At 42.6% G+C, this 18,618-nt stretch overlaps 1 protein-coding gene across 2 annotated transcripts in view; it reads left to right on the forward strand.

Annotated features, from left to right (window-relative positions):
• The window catches only part of SERTM1 (serine rich and transmembrane domain containing 1), an 85,472-nt gene extending 83,155 nt beyond the window's left edge, over positions 1 to 2,317 (forward strand). For both annotated transcript variants that reach the window (XM_075334603.1, XM_075334602.1), the window contains one exon: positions 1,644 to 2,317. In XM_075334603.1, coding sequence (XP_075190718.1) covers positions 1,765 to 2,100 — 336 coding nt within the window. In that variant the 5' untranslated portion in view covers positions 1,644 to 1,764 and the 3' untranslated portion in view covers positions 2,101 to 2,317. The remainder of the gene's footprint in view (positions 1 to 1,643) is intronic.
• Positions 2,318 to 18,618: the final 16,301 nt, after the last annotated feature.

An 18,618-nucleotide genomic window follows, 5' to 3' on the forward strand; every position in this document is an offset into this window, starting at 1 on the left:
CCATCTTGTGGGATCGCCTTCCTCCTGCCCAGCTCCGTGTGCATGACGAGTCCTGCGCCATTCACAGAGAGGCCTCCATTGCGCTCTTGCGCAGGTGTACTTTGATCTGCCTGGCTGAGGGCAGATCAAAGTACTGTAGTGCGCATGCACAGGCAGTCTATGACCTTTTCTCGCGCCTGCCTATTACTGATGAGACTCCATGTAGATAGAAGAGGGAGGAGATGGCGCTCTGCCCCTAGCTCCTCCCTCTGCCTCTAGCTCCTCCCTCTGCCTCTAGCTCCTCCTCCTGTCATCATAGAATCCCATCAGCCCCAACTGTCATCTGCTCTCAGTAATGGGAAAGTCTTCGCTGCATACAGATTTTACCTCTGAAGAGAAAATTTTGATAATGACTGATCAATTCTGGCAGAGAAAGAAGCAGATTTCTCTGATAAGATTATTACAAAGTTGCTAATTTTCATGGGCACTATTGATTTCTGAAATAAAAATTAAAATGACGATTATATTTTAACATTAGGCCATTGACAGATTCCCTTTAAACATGACCTATCACAAGGTCAAAAAGTGGGCAGTTTTTGCTCCTATTTTATTCCCGCTGCTCACCTGAATATTCGGGTTTGTTTTTTTTTTGTTTTTTTAATATCTGCTATACAGTTTCAGAGAGATGGCCCTTTTAATCAGTGCTAATTTTTATGGTCTTTACCATTGGCTCAATGTGTAATAATGCAGAGTTGCCTAAAGACTTCCCCCATAGAATGCTGTAAGCCACGCCCCCTTGACAACCCCCCCAAATAATAATAAATAAATAAATAAAAAGGCCTATATTACTCGAACCATACGGTAAATTAAAAAAATAGAATACTCAGTGTAGAAATAAAATAAGAGCAAAACCGCCCACGTTAGTCTTGGTGACCGGTCATTTTTAGGTTACTAGTACAATAGTACAATTAATAACTTTTATTTTGTATACTGTCTTTATTTATAACAGCGAAAAGGGAAACATAAAATGTGGTGTAGCAAGCATTGAAATGACTTATTTTACAATTTTTTTACATTTTTTAACAAACAATAGGCTTTAAATATAATTTTAAAGGTAAAATTAAAAAAATAAACAACAACTACAGGATTCCTAGCAACTATTACTATGCCAAAGAAACATAATGCAAATATAAGGCAAAATTTGCAAACAGTAAGAAAATTCAAACAACTAATATATGTAGAAATAAAAACCCAAAATAAACCAAGAGAATAACATCAAAGGTCGTAGATCTTAAGGGTTGGGTTAAGTTTAAGAGCCCACAGATACCTCCTCTCAGCATATCTAGAAAAGTTACCTTCCTTCAGGGCTATGTTGTACTCATAGATGTTGTGTAAGGAAACCCTATCTATAACTTCTTGTATTGAGGGGACATCAGTTTCCTTCCATTTGGACGCTAGTAAAGATTTAATGATCAAAAGAATATGGCAAGTAATTTGTCTACACCGCTTTTTCAACTCCTCCAAACGAATAGATAGGAGAAATAGCTCAGAGGTCAAATGAATTCTAACCGAGGTCACCGTATATATAAGATGTTCTATGTCTTTCCATAGGGTAAATAACTTTTACTTTGTATTTTAAAATGACATTTACTTATCTATTTCAGATTGACCTTCTGCATAACTCTGGAAACAATTCAAGGGAAGGATCACGAGTGGTTTTCCAAGATGTCATAAATTGATCCCATCAAAGATCTTTAAAAGGTGGACCACATTGTCCAAGCCAAAATGTCAGGTCTTGGTCCTTCTGTTGCTTTACCAGAAGAAGCTGGGAATGGAACTTTCTTGGAACTGTTCCCTACTTCTCTTTCAACTTCAGTGGATTCCTCATCATCAGCAGCAACCAACCGCTTATCAAACGTTTATGTGTATGTGTCCATCTTTCTCAGCCTCCTGGCTTTCCTTCTCTTGTTGTTAATCATTGCTCTTCAGAGACTCAAAAATATTATCTCCTCTACATCCTCTTACCCAGAATATACCAGTGATGCTGGGAGCTCCTTCACTAATTTAGAAGTTTGTAGTATATCTTCCCAGAGGTCTTCTTTTTCTAACCTTTCTTCGTAGAAAGTGATCAAAGGGAATTACTAAAGACAGAAAACCTGGAAATATTGCATGTAACTCACACCTTTGAAACCGAGTAGTCATCTCTTATTCTGTTTGAAATCATGCTACTTTTTAACTCAATTTTGCTTTTGTCATTTATCTGTTTCATCTGCTTTGTGCCCAATTTCAGTCTACTTGAATGTTTCTAATATTAAATAAACCTATAAAGCAAATGTAATGCCTCTAATCAGGACTCTCACTGAGATGAAAGACGCTCATACTATAGAGCCCTTAATCTAAACACCAACCTCAGCCTTTTACAGCTTCGTAGCTTTTATACTGTGCATGTCTGCTTCTTTACAAAGATCTAGAACTAGAAAACATGTAAATACTGTAAATATTTTGCAATTTGCAAATACTAATTAACCTATCAGTATGTTCTACCGAGTGTGAGAGGGAGCAGGAGTAGTGGAAATCTACACACATGAAATGAGAACATACTAGTCCAATGTAGAAAATCTCCCTATTTGTAATTGTATATAATAAACCTGCATTTACTTTGCGGTTGTGTTATACAGCTAACATGTGCCTGGAACAGCAGCGACCAGAGCTAATGCAGATCACTGCTGTTTGTCCATTTATTTACCACTGCATTTAAATGATTAGATTACCAATGCGTGACTTTCATCGCCCCCAACATCTCAGGGTGCCAATTGTTTGTCATGGTACCCTGTTGAAGGCCCCTGCTACTGCCATTTAAGTCACCCTTTGGCTGGACTTTATAGGAGGAAATCAATTTCACTCTATATTGCAGTACTGCAATATACAAAACAAGTCATCAGACGATCGTAGGTTCAAGTGCAGAGAATTAAAAATAAAGTAAAAATAAAATTTTCGAACCATAAAATAATAACAACTTGAAACAGACCCTTTTTAACAGTTTAAAAATAAGGAATATATATATATATATATATATATATATATATATATATATATATATATATATATATATATATATATATATATATATATATATATATATATATATACATATATGTACAGATATATATATATATATATATATATATATATATATATAGGTACAGTTGTATTCGTAAATGTCATCACCAGCGTCATTCAAGTAGCCGACCATAATCACGCGCCTGCGCAATATCATCACCGGCGCTCGCGATTTGAAAACCGTGCTCAGTCCCGCGATAGTGCCACTGTGCATGCGCGAGACTTCAGGAGCACTGCAGAACATGAGGGCGGCAGTCTCATCTATGTAAATGAACACTGGGGGACGGCGAACAGCGGCAGGAGGGGGAATAACTGACGAAATACAGCCCGCCCACGGGGCCAGCAAACCTCATTACCATAGCAAAAGGTAATATTTTATAAAGTTGTTATTTAGGTCTCAAAGAGGGGCTAGTAGCAAGATGAACCTTTATAGAATGCAGCCCAAGAGCTGCAGAAGGGGATTCTTTTAGTTTAATAGCCAAAATTCTGGTGACAGGTTCCCTTTAAAGTCATAGTAAAGCAACATCATTTGTAGGGGCTGCACTCCCCACCTAAAAAGTAAAGTTCAGTGTTCGTACCAAACATGGACTTTACAAAAAAACAGTGTTCGAGTTTGTAATTTGGATGCTTTACGTACGCAAACCACTAGAGCGAGCATCACTGTGCTTGGGTACATTCTGTGCTTAGCCCAGTGTGAGCTGCTCATAGTGTTTGATCAACTTGCAATGGAGATAACAACAGAGTGATCGGATGTAGTGTGCACCAAAATAAAAAAGGGAGAAAACCTGTCCACCTGTCCCCAGAAGCGATCTGTTTATATCTGGCTACATGTGAACGGATACCCGAACTGCCTAATCAGTGACTTCAAATGGAGTTCAGGTCAAGTCCAGGTCCAGATCTGAACTTTATCTAAAGTCTGGCTGAACAATCCAAAACTAATTTCAATGGGTCCAGTCATCTCTAGGGAAGATCCCACACATAGAACTGTTAACTATATTCTTGATTGCTAGAACAAGCAAGTCAGGGCACTCTTACAGGCAGCGTCGGACTGGCTACCGGAGGAATCTCCAGTAATGCCAGGCCTGGATTCAGGTACCTGCATTGCACTCCGGAGCTCTCACCTGAGCTCTGGAGTGCAGCCTAGACTGTTCCGCGAGTGCCGAGTGATTGACACCCTGGCGCTTGCGGTTCAGTTCAAGTCAGCTGCAGACAGGCCGGGCTGATCTCCGCTGCTCTCACCTGAACTCCAGAGTTCAGCCCGGCCTGTCTGCAGCTGTCATGAACTGAACCGCAAGCGCCAGGGAATCAATCACTCGGCGCTCGCGGTACAGTCTAGGCTGCACGCTGGAGCTCAGGTGAGAGCTCCGGAGTGCAGTGCAGGTACCTGAATCCAGGCCTGGCATTACTGGAGTTTCCTCCGGTAGCCAGTCCTACACTGCTTACAGGAGTGATGTCAGAGACTCTGAAGGATTACTGTTGTGCCTGGTTCAAGCAGCAGATCAATCTTTGACCAAAAAGTTAAGGTTTCAATATTGCAGTTGACATTGGGTTTTTTTGTATGGCTGACAGGATAGTAGAAACTCTATCCATGAAGTAATGAGCAAATTTGACATGACATGACGAACTGAGGTATTCTTTACACCAGAAATTTACTCCAGTCAAGGACTGGTATCAGATTTCTGGTATGGCAGATGGAGGCAACCTCTACTCGCCGGACGCTCCTGATTCATGAATATGCTTGCACCTCTTATTAAAACAGAAGCCTCTGACTCCACCAAGACCGGTGAGAAAATTGACTGTTTGGCTGAATTGAAGACATATACAGTAGAAAGTGTTTACATCTGACCCAAGAGCAGTATTTTGTATCTCACCCTATCCTCTATGCTGTTGCGGCTTCTGGGGGTGTGATAGAGACAGGAGAGCAGGATCTACTCCTCTGTGTGTGAGCGGGGGATGGATGACATCACAGACGCTATACTCCACCCACTCTGAAGCTTATTTATGGGAGGGAGAAGAAAAGTCTTCTTTAACTTAACTTTCATCAAGTTCTTTGCAAAGTAACGTAGTAAATTTTGGTAAATAAGCAGAACCAAAACTGTTTTCTATTTTGTTTCTTCTAATACAGACAGGCAAATAAAAAAAAGCAAACCAAAAAAAACATTTTATTAACAATGATCTGGGGATCAGATTTATAAACTGTTAATATATGACTTTCAATGAGTGTATAAGGGGGCCATTACATTGGGAGATAGCCAAAGCTGATCGGCAATTTTCCGTTTTTTTGTTTTTGTTTTTTGCTCTCCTTCTTCCGATAGCTGTAACTTTTTTATTTTTCTATCAATCTTGCCATGTGAGGGCTTGGTTTTTGTGGGATGAGTTGTACTTTTAAATAAAACCATGAGTTTTACCATATAGTGTAGTGTAAAACAGTAAAAAAATTCCAAGTGCAGATAAATTGCAAAAAAGGTGCAATTACACAACTGTTTTTGGGGTGTTTTATTCACTGTGTTCAATATATGGTAAAACTGATGTGCCAATGTGATGCCTCAGGTCAGTACGATTTCGTAGACACCAAACTTGTATAGGTTTACTTTTACCTAAAGGGTTAAAAAAATTCATAAGCTTGTCCAAAAAAAGTGGCACACTTTTTGCTCCATTTTCCGCGACCTGTAGTGGTCTCATTTTTCAGGATCTGGGGCTCAGTGACAGCTTATTTTTTGCGCCTCGAGCTGACATTTTTAATAGTACCATTTCTGTGCATATACTACGTTTTCATTGCTTGCTATTGCATTTTGCGCAAAGTTTGCAATGACCAAAAACGTACCGACGAAATTAATTGATTTTATATTTTGATAGATCAGGCATTTCTGAATGTGGCGATACCACATATGTATATATTTTTTAACCCTTTAATTTTCAATGGGGCAAATGGGGTGATTTGAACTTTTAAGGTTTTTTTTTAGTTGTTTCCATTTTTTAAAACTTTTTTAACTTTTTTATTTTATTTTACTAGTCTTCCTAGGGTACTATAAGGATCAGCAGTCTGATCGCTGATTCATTTCTGTAGATCAGAGCTGCACAGCTCTGGTCAGCAGAAATGCTGCTCTCTTGTTACAGCTGCTGCTCTGTCGGCTGTAACCGGAACTACATGATGATAGGGAAATGAGTCATCACATGACCCGTCACTACCATTGACAATTATTGGCTCCCCATGATCGTGTCACGGAGCCTCCGATGGGGGCAGGGAGAGGTGATTTCCCCGCTGCGGCCATTTAAATCGTACTGTCACATTTTGACAGTGCGATCTAAGGGGTTTACAGGTGTGGGTGGATCACGGATCCACTTGCGCCTGATAGCCGCACATGTCTGCTGTTCAAATCAGCACACATGTGCAGGCATCGCTGCTGGCTCACCGCAGCAGCCTACGGTGATCACCCCTTCATAATTTAGGACGTACCGATACGTCATCGGTCGTGAAGTGGTTATACTGTTAAGAGAAGATTACTGCACTTCCCATGTGCACAGAACAATCAGTAATGCAATTGTTCTGCACATATACTGTCATGGCTCTCGGCCCCACATTTTAACACGGGACAATATGCTGCCCAGAACTATTATTTTGAAACAAACTTAAAACTCATTTCCTCCACCAACAGATCATCTTACTTATTCATTGGGTAATTGGTAGCCTGCTACCACAAGCCAATCATCGGTAAATGAGCATCCTTATAATGAATATGTCACTAGATTTTTGCTCTCTCACCTGAGAGCAGCATAATGTAGAGGCAGAGACCCTGATTCCAGCAATGTGTCACCTACTGGGCTGCTTGCTATCATCTGGATAAAATCAATGTTTTGTCTGCTGCACATCTAGCAGTTCTCTGAATGCTTAGCTCTGTATAACCTTGCCCACATCACTGATTGGCAACTTTTTGCACATGTACAATGCACACAGGAAGCTGCCGATCAGTGTTTGGAGCAGAATTATACAGAGATCATAAATATGATTGACTAACAGCAGGTTTAGTATTCTTCTAGTGATAATCTCCTGCTGATAATGTAGTTTTGATAAAATCACAATTTTAAGTATCTCAGGAAGTGACACATCACAGGAATCAGAGTCTCTGTGTCATGGGGTACATGGAGACAGGATAGGGGCCCCTAGGCTGGCCCTAAGTCTTGTAATCCTGTGCTCTCCCTTATCTCGAAGGTAGGTTTGATGGTAACCATATTCGAGCCCCCAACATGACCCTAACTCCTGTCCGGACCCTGAACTTACTTCCCCTCCCCACACCCTTGGGGCGGGCCAGAAAACACAAAGAAGAAACTCAGCAAAGCAACACAGACAAGGGATAACGGAAACCTGTACACAGCACTCAAAACACACAGGAGAGACAGTATGTGTACTGGGGGCAACGCAAAAAGAGAGGGAATAACGCACAACAGGGGAACATTCACATCCACCATTGTGAAGCACAGCACTTATCAACATATACAGGAAAAACACAGTGACCAGGAGCACTGGAGTAAAAACTGAAGCTATCATTGGCACCTCCTGGAAGGAGGGATAGCCACTTAGGTTCTACTCAGCACTCTTCAGCAATTAACTCCTGCAGAGTTGAAGACCAGTGAACCTGAACCAGCCAACGCCCGGCTCTTGCTGAAAATCCAGAAACCTAAGGTTGCTTGTCAGACTCTGCAGTGTGAAGAGAGTCTGACGACACCTTGCCAGCCAGTGTGTGCAGAGGCAAACATCGCATGACACTCTGACCATACATTATTCTGCTGTCAGATTAAGTGTCAAAAAGCTGGGGAGGTGACTGATTCACTTTAAGAAGTACAAGTCCTAGCAAATGATGAAAGCAAATGTCTCTGCACAGAACAGCCTGCCTGCTGTTCATGTCCACCACGTATGGAGCATGGAAGTCATCTCCTTGATATTTTGAATAAATATAAATATTAGTAGGTGACCCAAAAACTTACCAACCTGTCTAAGACTTCAGTCTATGGAAAGTTTAGTTATTTTACTCTCTGATTTTTTTATGATATAGTCATTAAAAACCTCCTCCTGACATAACATGCTAGCTTGAAACATTTGGAGAAGTGTTTGAGTTAGACGAATGATGCGCTGTCCATGCTGAACATACAGGGCCATCTCGGAGACAGTTATCGATTTCTCTCAATCCTCAAAGGCAGCCGCAATCTGTTTTGAAGTTGTCCGGCACACACTTGAAAGAGGATTGTCTACACGGAATATATGCAGAAACATCTTATCACCGCATGCTCCACACCTCACTAGACAAGACAGGTGCCTCATGACTGATGCCATTGAAAAAATTTTGATAAGGCTTAAAAACAAGGAAAAACTAGAGTCTTATACCAAAATCAGGATTGGTCACCTCATACTTTGTTGACAGTAAATGGAACGGTAGTATCACAAATAGTGGAATAATTAGTTCTACTTCAGCAAAGATAGTAGTGTAATATATCGGATCCTCTGCAAACATGGAGTCTAGATAATAGGCGACACAGGCTTTTTAAAGGAGGATGACAATATTTTTGACGATTTTCCGTAAATTACTATAGGACAGAATTATAATAAAAGTATTCAAAATGTTTTTGCCAATTATTTACCATTATATGACACATTTACTCAAGGGGGGAGGAGGTAGATTAGCGTAAATGCCAATCTCAACCCCCGAGGAAACCATACTACTATATATGAACTTTGGGAAGTAACGTGCAAGTTAAGGGGCTTTGAGCATCTTCCTCTAGTGAAGCTTCACATCAGTACAAACAACTGAGATTAAAGTATTCTGGGTATAAAAACATTGTCACCGGTTTTTACTTATTCTCAGAATAGGTAATAAGAAGTAGATGTTTGGGGGTCAAACCACTGGGACCTTCCACCAATCAGAAGAATTTTATTTTTTAAAACAGGTTTGTTCTCACAATCTGCTGCCCTTATAAATATTACAGCAACAGATCTGCTTTAGCTTTATGGCTGTGTGGTTGATTCTCTTGTGGGTGGTACAATCCCACTCTTTATTGAGCCCCCCCTCCCCAGCCTCTAAACTTGGAAGTAGCTGCTATTGGACTAAAATTTTGAGGTGGACACAAACTAGAGTTGATTTATCGAGAAGATTTTATTTGTCTTTGAGTAACAATGTCACCACATGCTTAAATCTAAGAGCAGCATAACCTAGGGTGAGAAAGCCTGAATCCAGGGACATATCAGTTACTGGGCTCCTTGGTGTAGTTTTCCTAGAATAACTGCTTTGACTGATGTAGATGTAGCAAATCTAAGACTTATGGGCTGTGTATAAGGCCCCCTACACATGTCTGCATTTTCACATGTACTAAAGGCACGTTAACCTGCATACTAATTAAAATCAAGACATCAAATGGGCTTTTTCCTCCAATGACCACATGTAGTCCTGAATGGAGTATTGCACCTGCAAATTGTCCGCAGGCTAATAGAGTCTGGTCTTTCTGACCGGGATTCGAACCTAGAACTTCTCACACCCCGAGCAAGAGGCCTACTGCAAGACCAATGAGGTGAATTCATTAATTAAATGAATGAATTAACTAATTAAAATCAAGGAGGATCTTTTTACACCTCCATGTTTTCACACAGTAGTTACATAGTTTGTACAGCTATATAGCCAACTAAATAAATAATTAAATTAAAAAATAGGAATTACAACTTACCGGTAATGATGTTTCCAGGAGCCAGGTCGCTACAGTCGCTGTATCGTTGCTGTGTCGTTGGGAAGTTCTGACTCTTTGACATCTCACAAGCGACCACGTAGCGACTTACCAGCGATCCTTATCAGGTCATATTGTTGTCAGGATCGCTGGAAAGTCATTAAATGTGACAGGGGCTTTAACCTCTACAGGGACAGGAAAACACAAGAGGTTAAAAGCCCCTCCCACCCCAACCTCCTCAGTGACTTTTCCAAGTACCACACCAGGATGAATACAACACAATTTTATTTTTGCTTCCTTCATACAAATGTTTAAGTTCACATTAAGTATAAAAAAAATTTAGGGAGAGATATACGGGTGCTGTCATGATGGGCTCCTGGAAACATCATTACTGGTAGGTTATAATTCCAATTTTCCAGCTTGCCACATGACAGCACCACAGGAGAATACCAAAGAAAAAACTATTGCATACAAATCAGAGTGAAGAGGGGGTTAATGCCGCGCATCAGCCAAAATGAAGATGTAGCACGTTGATGTTATAAACGTATTCTTTTATTCCATCGGTCTATGCGTTTCGAGGACATACCTCTTCTTCAGGACCAGTGCAGCAACATAGTTACTATCCACGTTGGGCTGCAGCAGACGCCATCATCCTATGCTCTATCAGTGGTTGTGACTATCACAACCTTTTCAGGTGAGTGCATTTTTCCTGATCTACCTCACTGATCTGTTAGTATTACACTATCAGCGCTCCTTATTTTTCAGTTTAAAAGAAAAAACTATTGTTAGGGGAGGACCACAGCTTGAAGCACCTTCCTAACGAACGAGGTCTGCTGGTTGGATAGGACATCTAACTTATAATGCCTACAGAATGTATTTGGACCTGACCAGGTGGCCGTTCTACAGATTTGCTCAATCAAAGCTCCTGCTTTTTCTGCCCAAGTGATGGATAATGCCCTAGTAGAGTGGGCTCTAATGTCTACTAGGGGGTCTTTAACTGCCAACTTATAAGTTGAATTTATGGCGGATCTTACCCACCTTGATAGGGTTGTTTTTGCAGACTTCCTACCTCTATTTTTTCCCCTGAATTGTATGAATAGGTTAGAGTCCAACCTCTAGCTCCGGGTGGCCTCCAAATAAGTCAGCACCGTCTGTCTGACATCCAAGGAATGCAAGCGGCATTCCTTCTGGTTCTTGTACTTTTGGCAGAAAGAGGGCAATATGATTTCTTGCTCCAGATCTGAGGATGAGACTACTATGGGGTGAAATGCTGGATACAATTTCAGTATTATCCAATCGTCTAAGACCTGAAGATAGGGATCACTGATGGATGAGGCTTGGATTTCCCCGATTCTTTTGGCTGTTGTAACTGCTACCAGGGATACAGTCTTAACAGACAACATTTCAATAGAGATGTGATTGACTGGTTCAAATATGGGTTTGCAGAGTCCGTTCAGAACCAGACCCAGGTCTCAAGAGGGCACTGAAACTCTTACAGTAGGTCTCAACTTTTGGGTACCCTTTGCCAACCTGGAGATACACGGATGGGAGGTTAGTGGGACATCAAAGAAGATGCTAAGAGCTGAAATCTGTACCTTCAGCGTACTTGGTTTCAGTTCTTTGTTGAAGCTCTTTTGAAGAAAATCAAAAATTTTGGGAATATCTGGGTGTGCACTGTCTACCATTTCCTCGCCCAGGAATGTGCAGAACCTTCTCCAGACCTTCCTGTAAATGGTCCTTGTTACCAGTTTCCTGCTTGCCTGGAGGGTGGAAATAATGTCATCCGACAGGCCCTTATTCTTCAGGAACCTCCCTTCAGGATCCAAGCCGACAAGTGTAGGTGTTGTATTTCTTGGTAAAGCACTGGTCCCTGGCTGAAGAGATTCTTTTTCAGGGGAAGAAAAATTCGTCCATCATCTTAGAGCATCCCTGACATGGTGAGGCAAACTGATCTTGCTGCTCAATGACTACCGGGAACCAATCGTAGCGGTCAAGATCAGCTTCTGAAGGTCCCTGGAGTTAAATTTGCTCCATCTGATGCTTGGGATGCACGACATCATCAGGCCGAGGATGCTCATGGCTTCCCTGATCGTGCTCTTCTTCTTCTGTCTGAAGGCATTGATCCCGTTCCTTATCACCTCTTCATCTCCTGCATCGGTAAAAAGGATGTTCTTACGGTGGAGTCCAACAAAATTCCCAGAAAGACATTCCTGGTGTCTGCATGGAGGTTTGACTTGTGAGTATTTATTACCCAACCTAGGGACTGAAGCTGTCCTAAAGTAATAGTTATCCCCCGAGATAGCTCCTCCTGCGAGTCTGCTACCAGTAGAAGATCGTCTAGGTAGGGTATGATTGTAACATCATGTCTTCTGAGATGAGCAACTACCTCGGCCATTACTTTCATGAATGTCCGAGGAGCAGAGGACAAGCCGAAGGGGAGGCACCGAAACTGAAAGTGGAACACCTTTCCCTTTTTTCCAGGGAGAACCTTAGGAATTTCTGGGAGTCTGGATGGATGGCAATTTGATAATAAGCCTCTTTTTGATCTACCGTGGCCATGACCAAATTTTTGTGGAGAAGAGGGATAGTGGTTTTGATTGAGTCCATGCAACATTTTTTTGTATCTGACCCACTGGTTTAGTGGTTTTAAGTTTTTCTTGATGCGGAAATCACCCGATGGTTTTTTTCACGAAAAGAGGGTTGAGTAATGACCCTGAAAATGATCCAGAACTGGAACAGGAACTACTGCATGTTTACGCAATTATTTTTTTTTTACATCCATCTAGAGTCGGTTGTCAATGGCCGGGGAACAGGGTTTTGTGAGGATGAATCTCTCAGGGGGACAATGACAAAACTCTCTCTTGAGTCCCTGAGCTACAACCTAGAGGACCCATGGATTGGAGGATATGTTCTTCCACTCAGCCAGGAAGCCACATAGTTTCCCATCTATGCGTTTGGCATCAAGACCTATCTGGTTCCTATCCTTTCCCCTTTCCCTTGTAACCTCCCATATAATATAATATAATATAATCCAATATATCTTTCCTAGGGACCTTACTTGTGATCTGAGACTCAAGATCTTCCAACTACGTAGACATAGATGGAAGTAGCCGCTATATTAGTTTTAATGGTGACTGGAGATGAGCGATGTTCGAGGTTCGCCAATTTCATGTTCGAGTGATTTTGGGGGGTGTTCAAGTCCTTCGATGAACTCGAGCTATTTGCTAAAAGTTCAGCAGTTAGAGTTACGTTCAAGAACGGTTCAAGCACCAAAAGTGTGGCTTTTCACAGTAAATATGTGTGCACCTTTCGTATCTGCATGCGCCCTGCATCCCCAGCACAATCCCTCTCTCTTTCATACTCACCGATCACGGGCAACTCGCTGCACGGCTGTCAGAAATCTCCAACGGCATTTCCTCTTTTGAAAATGGCTGCCGCTTCATTATTCAATTAGTTAGTCCGTGCTTTCCCCGCCCACCAGCGCCCATGATTGGTTGCAGTCAGACACGCCCCCACGATGAGTGACAGCTGTCTCACTGCAACCAATCACAGCCGCCGGCAGGCGGGTTTATATTGTGCAATAAAATAAATAAATAAATAATAATAAAAAAAAATGCGGTTCCCCCCATATTTGATACCAGCCAGGATAAAGCCACATGGCTGGAGGCTGGTATTGTCAGGATGGAGAGAGCCATGTCATGGGGAGCCCACCACCCTAACAATATCAGCAGGCAGCCACCCAGAATTGCTGCATCCACTAGATGCGGCAGTCCCGGGACTCTACCCAGCTCATCCCGAATTGCCCTGGTGCAGTGGCAATCGGGGTAATAAGGAGTTAATCATGGCAGGCGTTTCCCCAAGATACCTTCCATGATTAAACTGTAAGTGAAAGTAAATAAACACACACAGCGAAAAATCCTTTATTTGGAATAAAAGACAAAAAAAACACCCTTTTTCACCATTTTATTAAAATCTCCAAATACCCCTCCAGGTCCGAAGTAATCCACACGACACTGTCAGATCTGCTACATGAAGATGACACAGGGAGCACTGTAGAACACGAGCGCTGTGTCCTCTCCACGTAGCACCTGAAGTGAATCGCGCTGTCACCAGAGACTTCAGTCTGCAATGCAGACGTCAAGATTACCAAATCTGCCTATGTTTCCCATTACAGCCAGTGGCTGAATGGTTAGAGCTCTCGTCTAAGAAGCACTAGATCATGAGTTCAAGTCCCGGCTGTCCCGGGAAAAAATTTAATCTACTTTAAATTATAATTATTTATTTATAATTTAATTTAATTATGCACTGAGGGGAGAATGATTGGGGGTTGTAGTGCCTGCGGTGACGATGGTGGTTGTAGTGCCTGCGTGTGTGCGGTGATGAGTGCGGTACTGCCGCTGTTTGCCTGCCCATCCATCCGCCCATCCATCCTTGCAGCTGAACAATCTGCTTCTAGATTCTCTACTGCAGTATAGAGCTAAAGATTACCAAATCTGCCTATGTTCCTTATTAGACCCAGTGGCTCAATGGTTAGAGTTCTTGCCTAAGAAGCATTAGTTCACGAGTTCGAGTCCTGGCCGTCCCGGTAATAAATTATTTATTTATAATTTAATTATGCACTGAGGGGAGGAGCTGGACATCAGCTGTGAGCCGCAGGACACACCTCTAAAATCGGAGCAGTTCACGGAATGAGGCTGCATTGCTCTCTCCTCTCTTCTCTCTCTCTCTTTCTCGCTCTCTCTTTCTCTCTTTCTCTCTCTTTTTTTCTCTCTCCCTCTCTCTCTCTCCCCCCTCTCTCTTTTTCTCTCCCCCTCTCTTTTTTTCTCTCTTTCTTTCTCTCTCTCTCTTTTTCTCTCTCTCATTTTCCCTCACTCTCTCTCCTCTCTCCTGTCTCTCTTCTCCCTCTCTTCTCTCTCCTCTCTCTCTCTTCTCTCCTCTTCTCTCCTCTCTCTCTTCTCTCTCCTCTCTCTCTCTTCTCTCTCACTCTCCTCTCTCCCTCTCTCTTCTCTCTCTCTCCCTCTCTCTTTTCTCTCTCTCTCCTCTCTCTCTTCTCTCTCCTCTCTCTCTCTCCCTCTTCTCTCTCTTCTCTTCTCTCTCTTCTCTCTCTCTTCTCTCTCCTCCCTCTCTTCTCTCCTCTTCTCTCTCTCTCTCTTTTCTCTCTCTCTTTTCTCTATCTTCTCTCTCTTCTTTCTCTCTCTCAGACCTGGTGATGATCAGCTGATGCGGTCACCTGACGAAATCAGCTGACACTATAAGTCGAGCGATGAGGCCGGCTTTTTACCGCCAAGCCGGCTAAACTATCAGCTGCTGCTGTCAGACAGGGGTCTGCACAGAAGTGTTTAGCTTTTTTTTTTTTGCACTGATGCATGATTGTATAAAAGTCATTTATACAATCAGCTGCTGTGTCATGTGATTCAGGCCCTTGAACCTGACACATTATCTGATCTCTTTGCCTTCCAGCAAATCGATCAGATGATATTGGATCTGGATTGGACGGCAAGGGACCCTTGACCCAGGATTACTGTGGAGGGGGGTTCTTTATTTCAATAAAGATGGAGCCACTAATTGTGTTGTGTTTTATTTTATCTGTACTAGAAATTCATGGTGGCCATGTCTAATATTGGCGTGACACCATGCATTTCGGGCTTAGGGCCAGTTGATAATATAAAGATAGCCCTAACCCCATTATTACCCAGTGAGCCACCCGTCACCAGGGCAGCTGGAAGAGTTGGATAAAGCGCCAGAAGATGGCGCTTCTATGAAAGCGCCATTTTCTGGGATTGCTGTGGACTGCAATTCGCAGCAGGGGTGCCCAGAAAGCTTGGGCACCCTGAGCTGCGGATTCCAATCACCAGCTGCCTTGTTGTACCTGGCTGGACACAAAAATTGGGCGACGCCCACGTCATTTTTTTTTTAATTAGTTCATGAAATTCATGAAATAATTAAAAAAAAAAGGGCTTCCCTATATTTTTGGTTCCCAGCCGAGTACAAATAGACAGCTGGGGGTTGTGGGCAGCCCGTAGCTGCCTGCTGTACCTGTCTAGCATACAAAAACATGGCGAAGCCCACGTAATTTTGGGGGGGGGGCAAAAAACTCCTGCATACAGTCCTGGATGGAGTATGCTGATCCTTGTAGTTCTGCAGCTGCTGTCTGCTGCCTGTCTGTATGGAGGAGAGCAGACAGCAGCTGCATGACTACAAGGCTCAGCATGCTCCATTCACTAGTGTATGCAGGAGAGCAGACAGCAGCTGCAAAACTACAAGGCTCAGCATACTCCATCCAGGACTAATAAGTACCAAAACAGAGGAAGGGGGTGACCCCGCTCACCTGTACCCGAGATCAAATCCAGACCGTGCACGGAAAGAGAGAGGTAGGCAGACCTCAGCAGCAGCATGAATAGGGTAGATATCCAGAAATCTGGTCCAAAATAAAGTAAAAGTAAATTCTTTCTTTATTTCATGTTCAAGTTAAAAAAAAAAATCTTTTACATCATGAATTCATAGGAATAAACGTGAGAGGACGCGTTTCGAACAGAGTTAGTTCTTAGTCTGTCTCTAGTAAATGGACACTGACAGAGTGATTAAAAAGACATGAAACCGGACATGGAAACGGAGAAGACTGCACAGGTTCAAGGTGATTAATTGGAGTAGTTCGACTCCCATGGGAAATAAGTGATCATATCAATACACATACAACATATCTTTCTTTAAATTCATACCCAGAGGAGTTCTAGTGTCCATTGTAAAAATCCACTTGATTTCCTTGCGACAAAGGATATCTTTAAGATTACCGCCTCTTTTTGGTAGACACACTTTCTCAATTGCATTAACCTGCAGTGAATCCATATTGCCCGCATGCACATTGAGAAAGTGCTGCAATGCTCCAGATAATCCTCTAGTAGTTGCGTTATTTGCATCATATATATGTTCAGACAGCCTCTTTCTCAATGTGCGTGTCGTGCTGCCTATATACTGCAGATGACATTTAACGCATGAAATCAAATAAATAACATTGCTAGTACCACAATTAATCATTGAATTTATAAAAAAAAAGTTCTTTTTAATCACTCTGTCAGTGTCCATTTACTAGAGACAGACTAAGAACTAACTCTGTTCGAAACGCGTCCTCTCACGTTTATTCCTATGAATTCATGATGGAAAAGATTTTTTTTTTAACTTGAACATGAAATAAAGAAAGAATTTATTTTTAACCTATTTTGGACCAGATTGCTGGATATCTACCCTATCCATCCAGGACTGTATGCAGGAGTTTTTTGCCCACCAAAAAAATGTCGTAGGCTTCGCCATATTTTTGTATGCTAGCCAGGTACAGCAGGCAGGTACGGCTGCCCCCATCCCCCAGCTGCCTATTTGTACCCGGCTGGGAACTAAAAAAATAGGGAAGCCCTTTTTTTAATTATTTCATGAATTTCATGAAATAATTAAAAAAAAATCGACATGAGCTTCACCCCATTTTTGTGTCCAGCCAGGTACAACTAGGCAGCTGGGGATTGGAATCTGCAGCACAGGTTGGCCCGAGCTTTCTGGGCCCCTCTGCTGCGAATTGCAGTCCGCAGCCACCCCAGAAAATGGCCCTTTGATAGAAGAGCCATCATCTGGCGCTGTATCCAACTCTTCCAGCAGCCCTGAAGCCGGGTGGCTTGCTGGGTAATAATGAGTTAATACTAGCTTTGTTTTACTAGCTAGTATTAAGCCAGAGATTCTTAATGTCAGGCAAGTTTTACCCGGCCGTTAAGAATCTCCAATAAAGGGTTAAAAAAAAGCCACCACACAGAGAAAAAATACTTTAATAGAAATAAATACACAGACACACTTAGAGACTCCATGTTTATTACTCCATCTCATCCCTCCACGATCCATGGTCTTCTGTCTTCTTTCTCCTTCAACCCATGCAGCTCTGCTACATCAGACAGCACAGCATAGGAGGAAGAACGCTGCTGCTCCGTGCAGTCTAATCACTCAGTGAGTGAGCAGAAGCTGCGGGCTGTAAGCGGTGACGTCACCGCTGACAGGCGGGTTGCAATAGCAACGGTGATCTCCATTATTCACCAGCTGTGGCAACCAGTCCTTGCATGTGGGCTGACTCTGTAAAGAACGCACACATGCAGGAACGGGGAAGCCGACCATGTGCCAGAGCATTTCGCCGGTACACGGAGATGCTGGAACGATCACCGCGTACCGGAGAGATGCACTGACAGGACCTAGCATGACGTTTAGCCATGTGACCAGTCTGTAGCCAATGAGATAATAGACACGTGACTGGTCACATGCTATTTTGACGTCACAATAGGTCCTATCATCAGTGCTGGTTACCGGGAGGATGCAGTGATTATCAGAAGGAAAAGCGTCGAGAGACAGAGTGCAGGACGCGATGCGGGGACCTGTAAGTGTTATGGCAATGTTTATTAACTGTATGTGTACATGTATAATGTGTTTTTATGTGTTTGTGTTTGCCTCCCATTGTTTTCAATGGGGTTCGAGTGGTTTGTCGAACGTTTGGTCGAACGTTCGTCGAACATGGCCTCCGTTCAACGAACCGAACTCGAACGCCAGGGGGGTGGCTCATCTCTAATGGTGACCGCCGAAGCTTCCCAGGCCTTCTTCAGAAGACCACCTGCCTTCCTGTCCATAGGGTCTCGAAGACCAGAGTAGTCCTCAAAAGGTATGGACATCTTCCTAGCCACCTTTGCCACAGGAACATCTATCCTGGGAATATCCTCTCATGCCTTGATGTCCTTGGGTTCAAAGGGACATTAGAAGGGAGGCTTCTTCTCAGCCTCCTCCCATTCT

Source organism: Anomaloglossus baeobatrachus, chromosome 2 (assembly GCF_048569485.1).
Source record: "Anomaloglossus baeobatrachus isolate aAnoBae1 chromosome 2, aAnoBae1.hap1, whole genome shotgun sequence".
NCBI classification, from domain to species: domain Eukaryota; kingdom Metazoa; phylum Chordata; class Amphibia; order Anura; family Aromobatidae; genus Anomaloglossus; species Anomaloglossus baeobatrachus.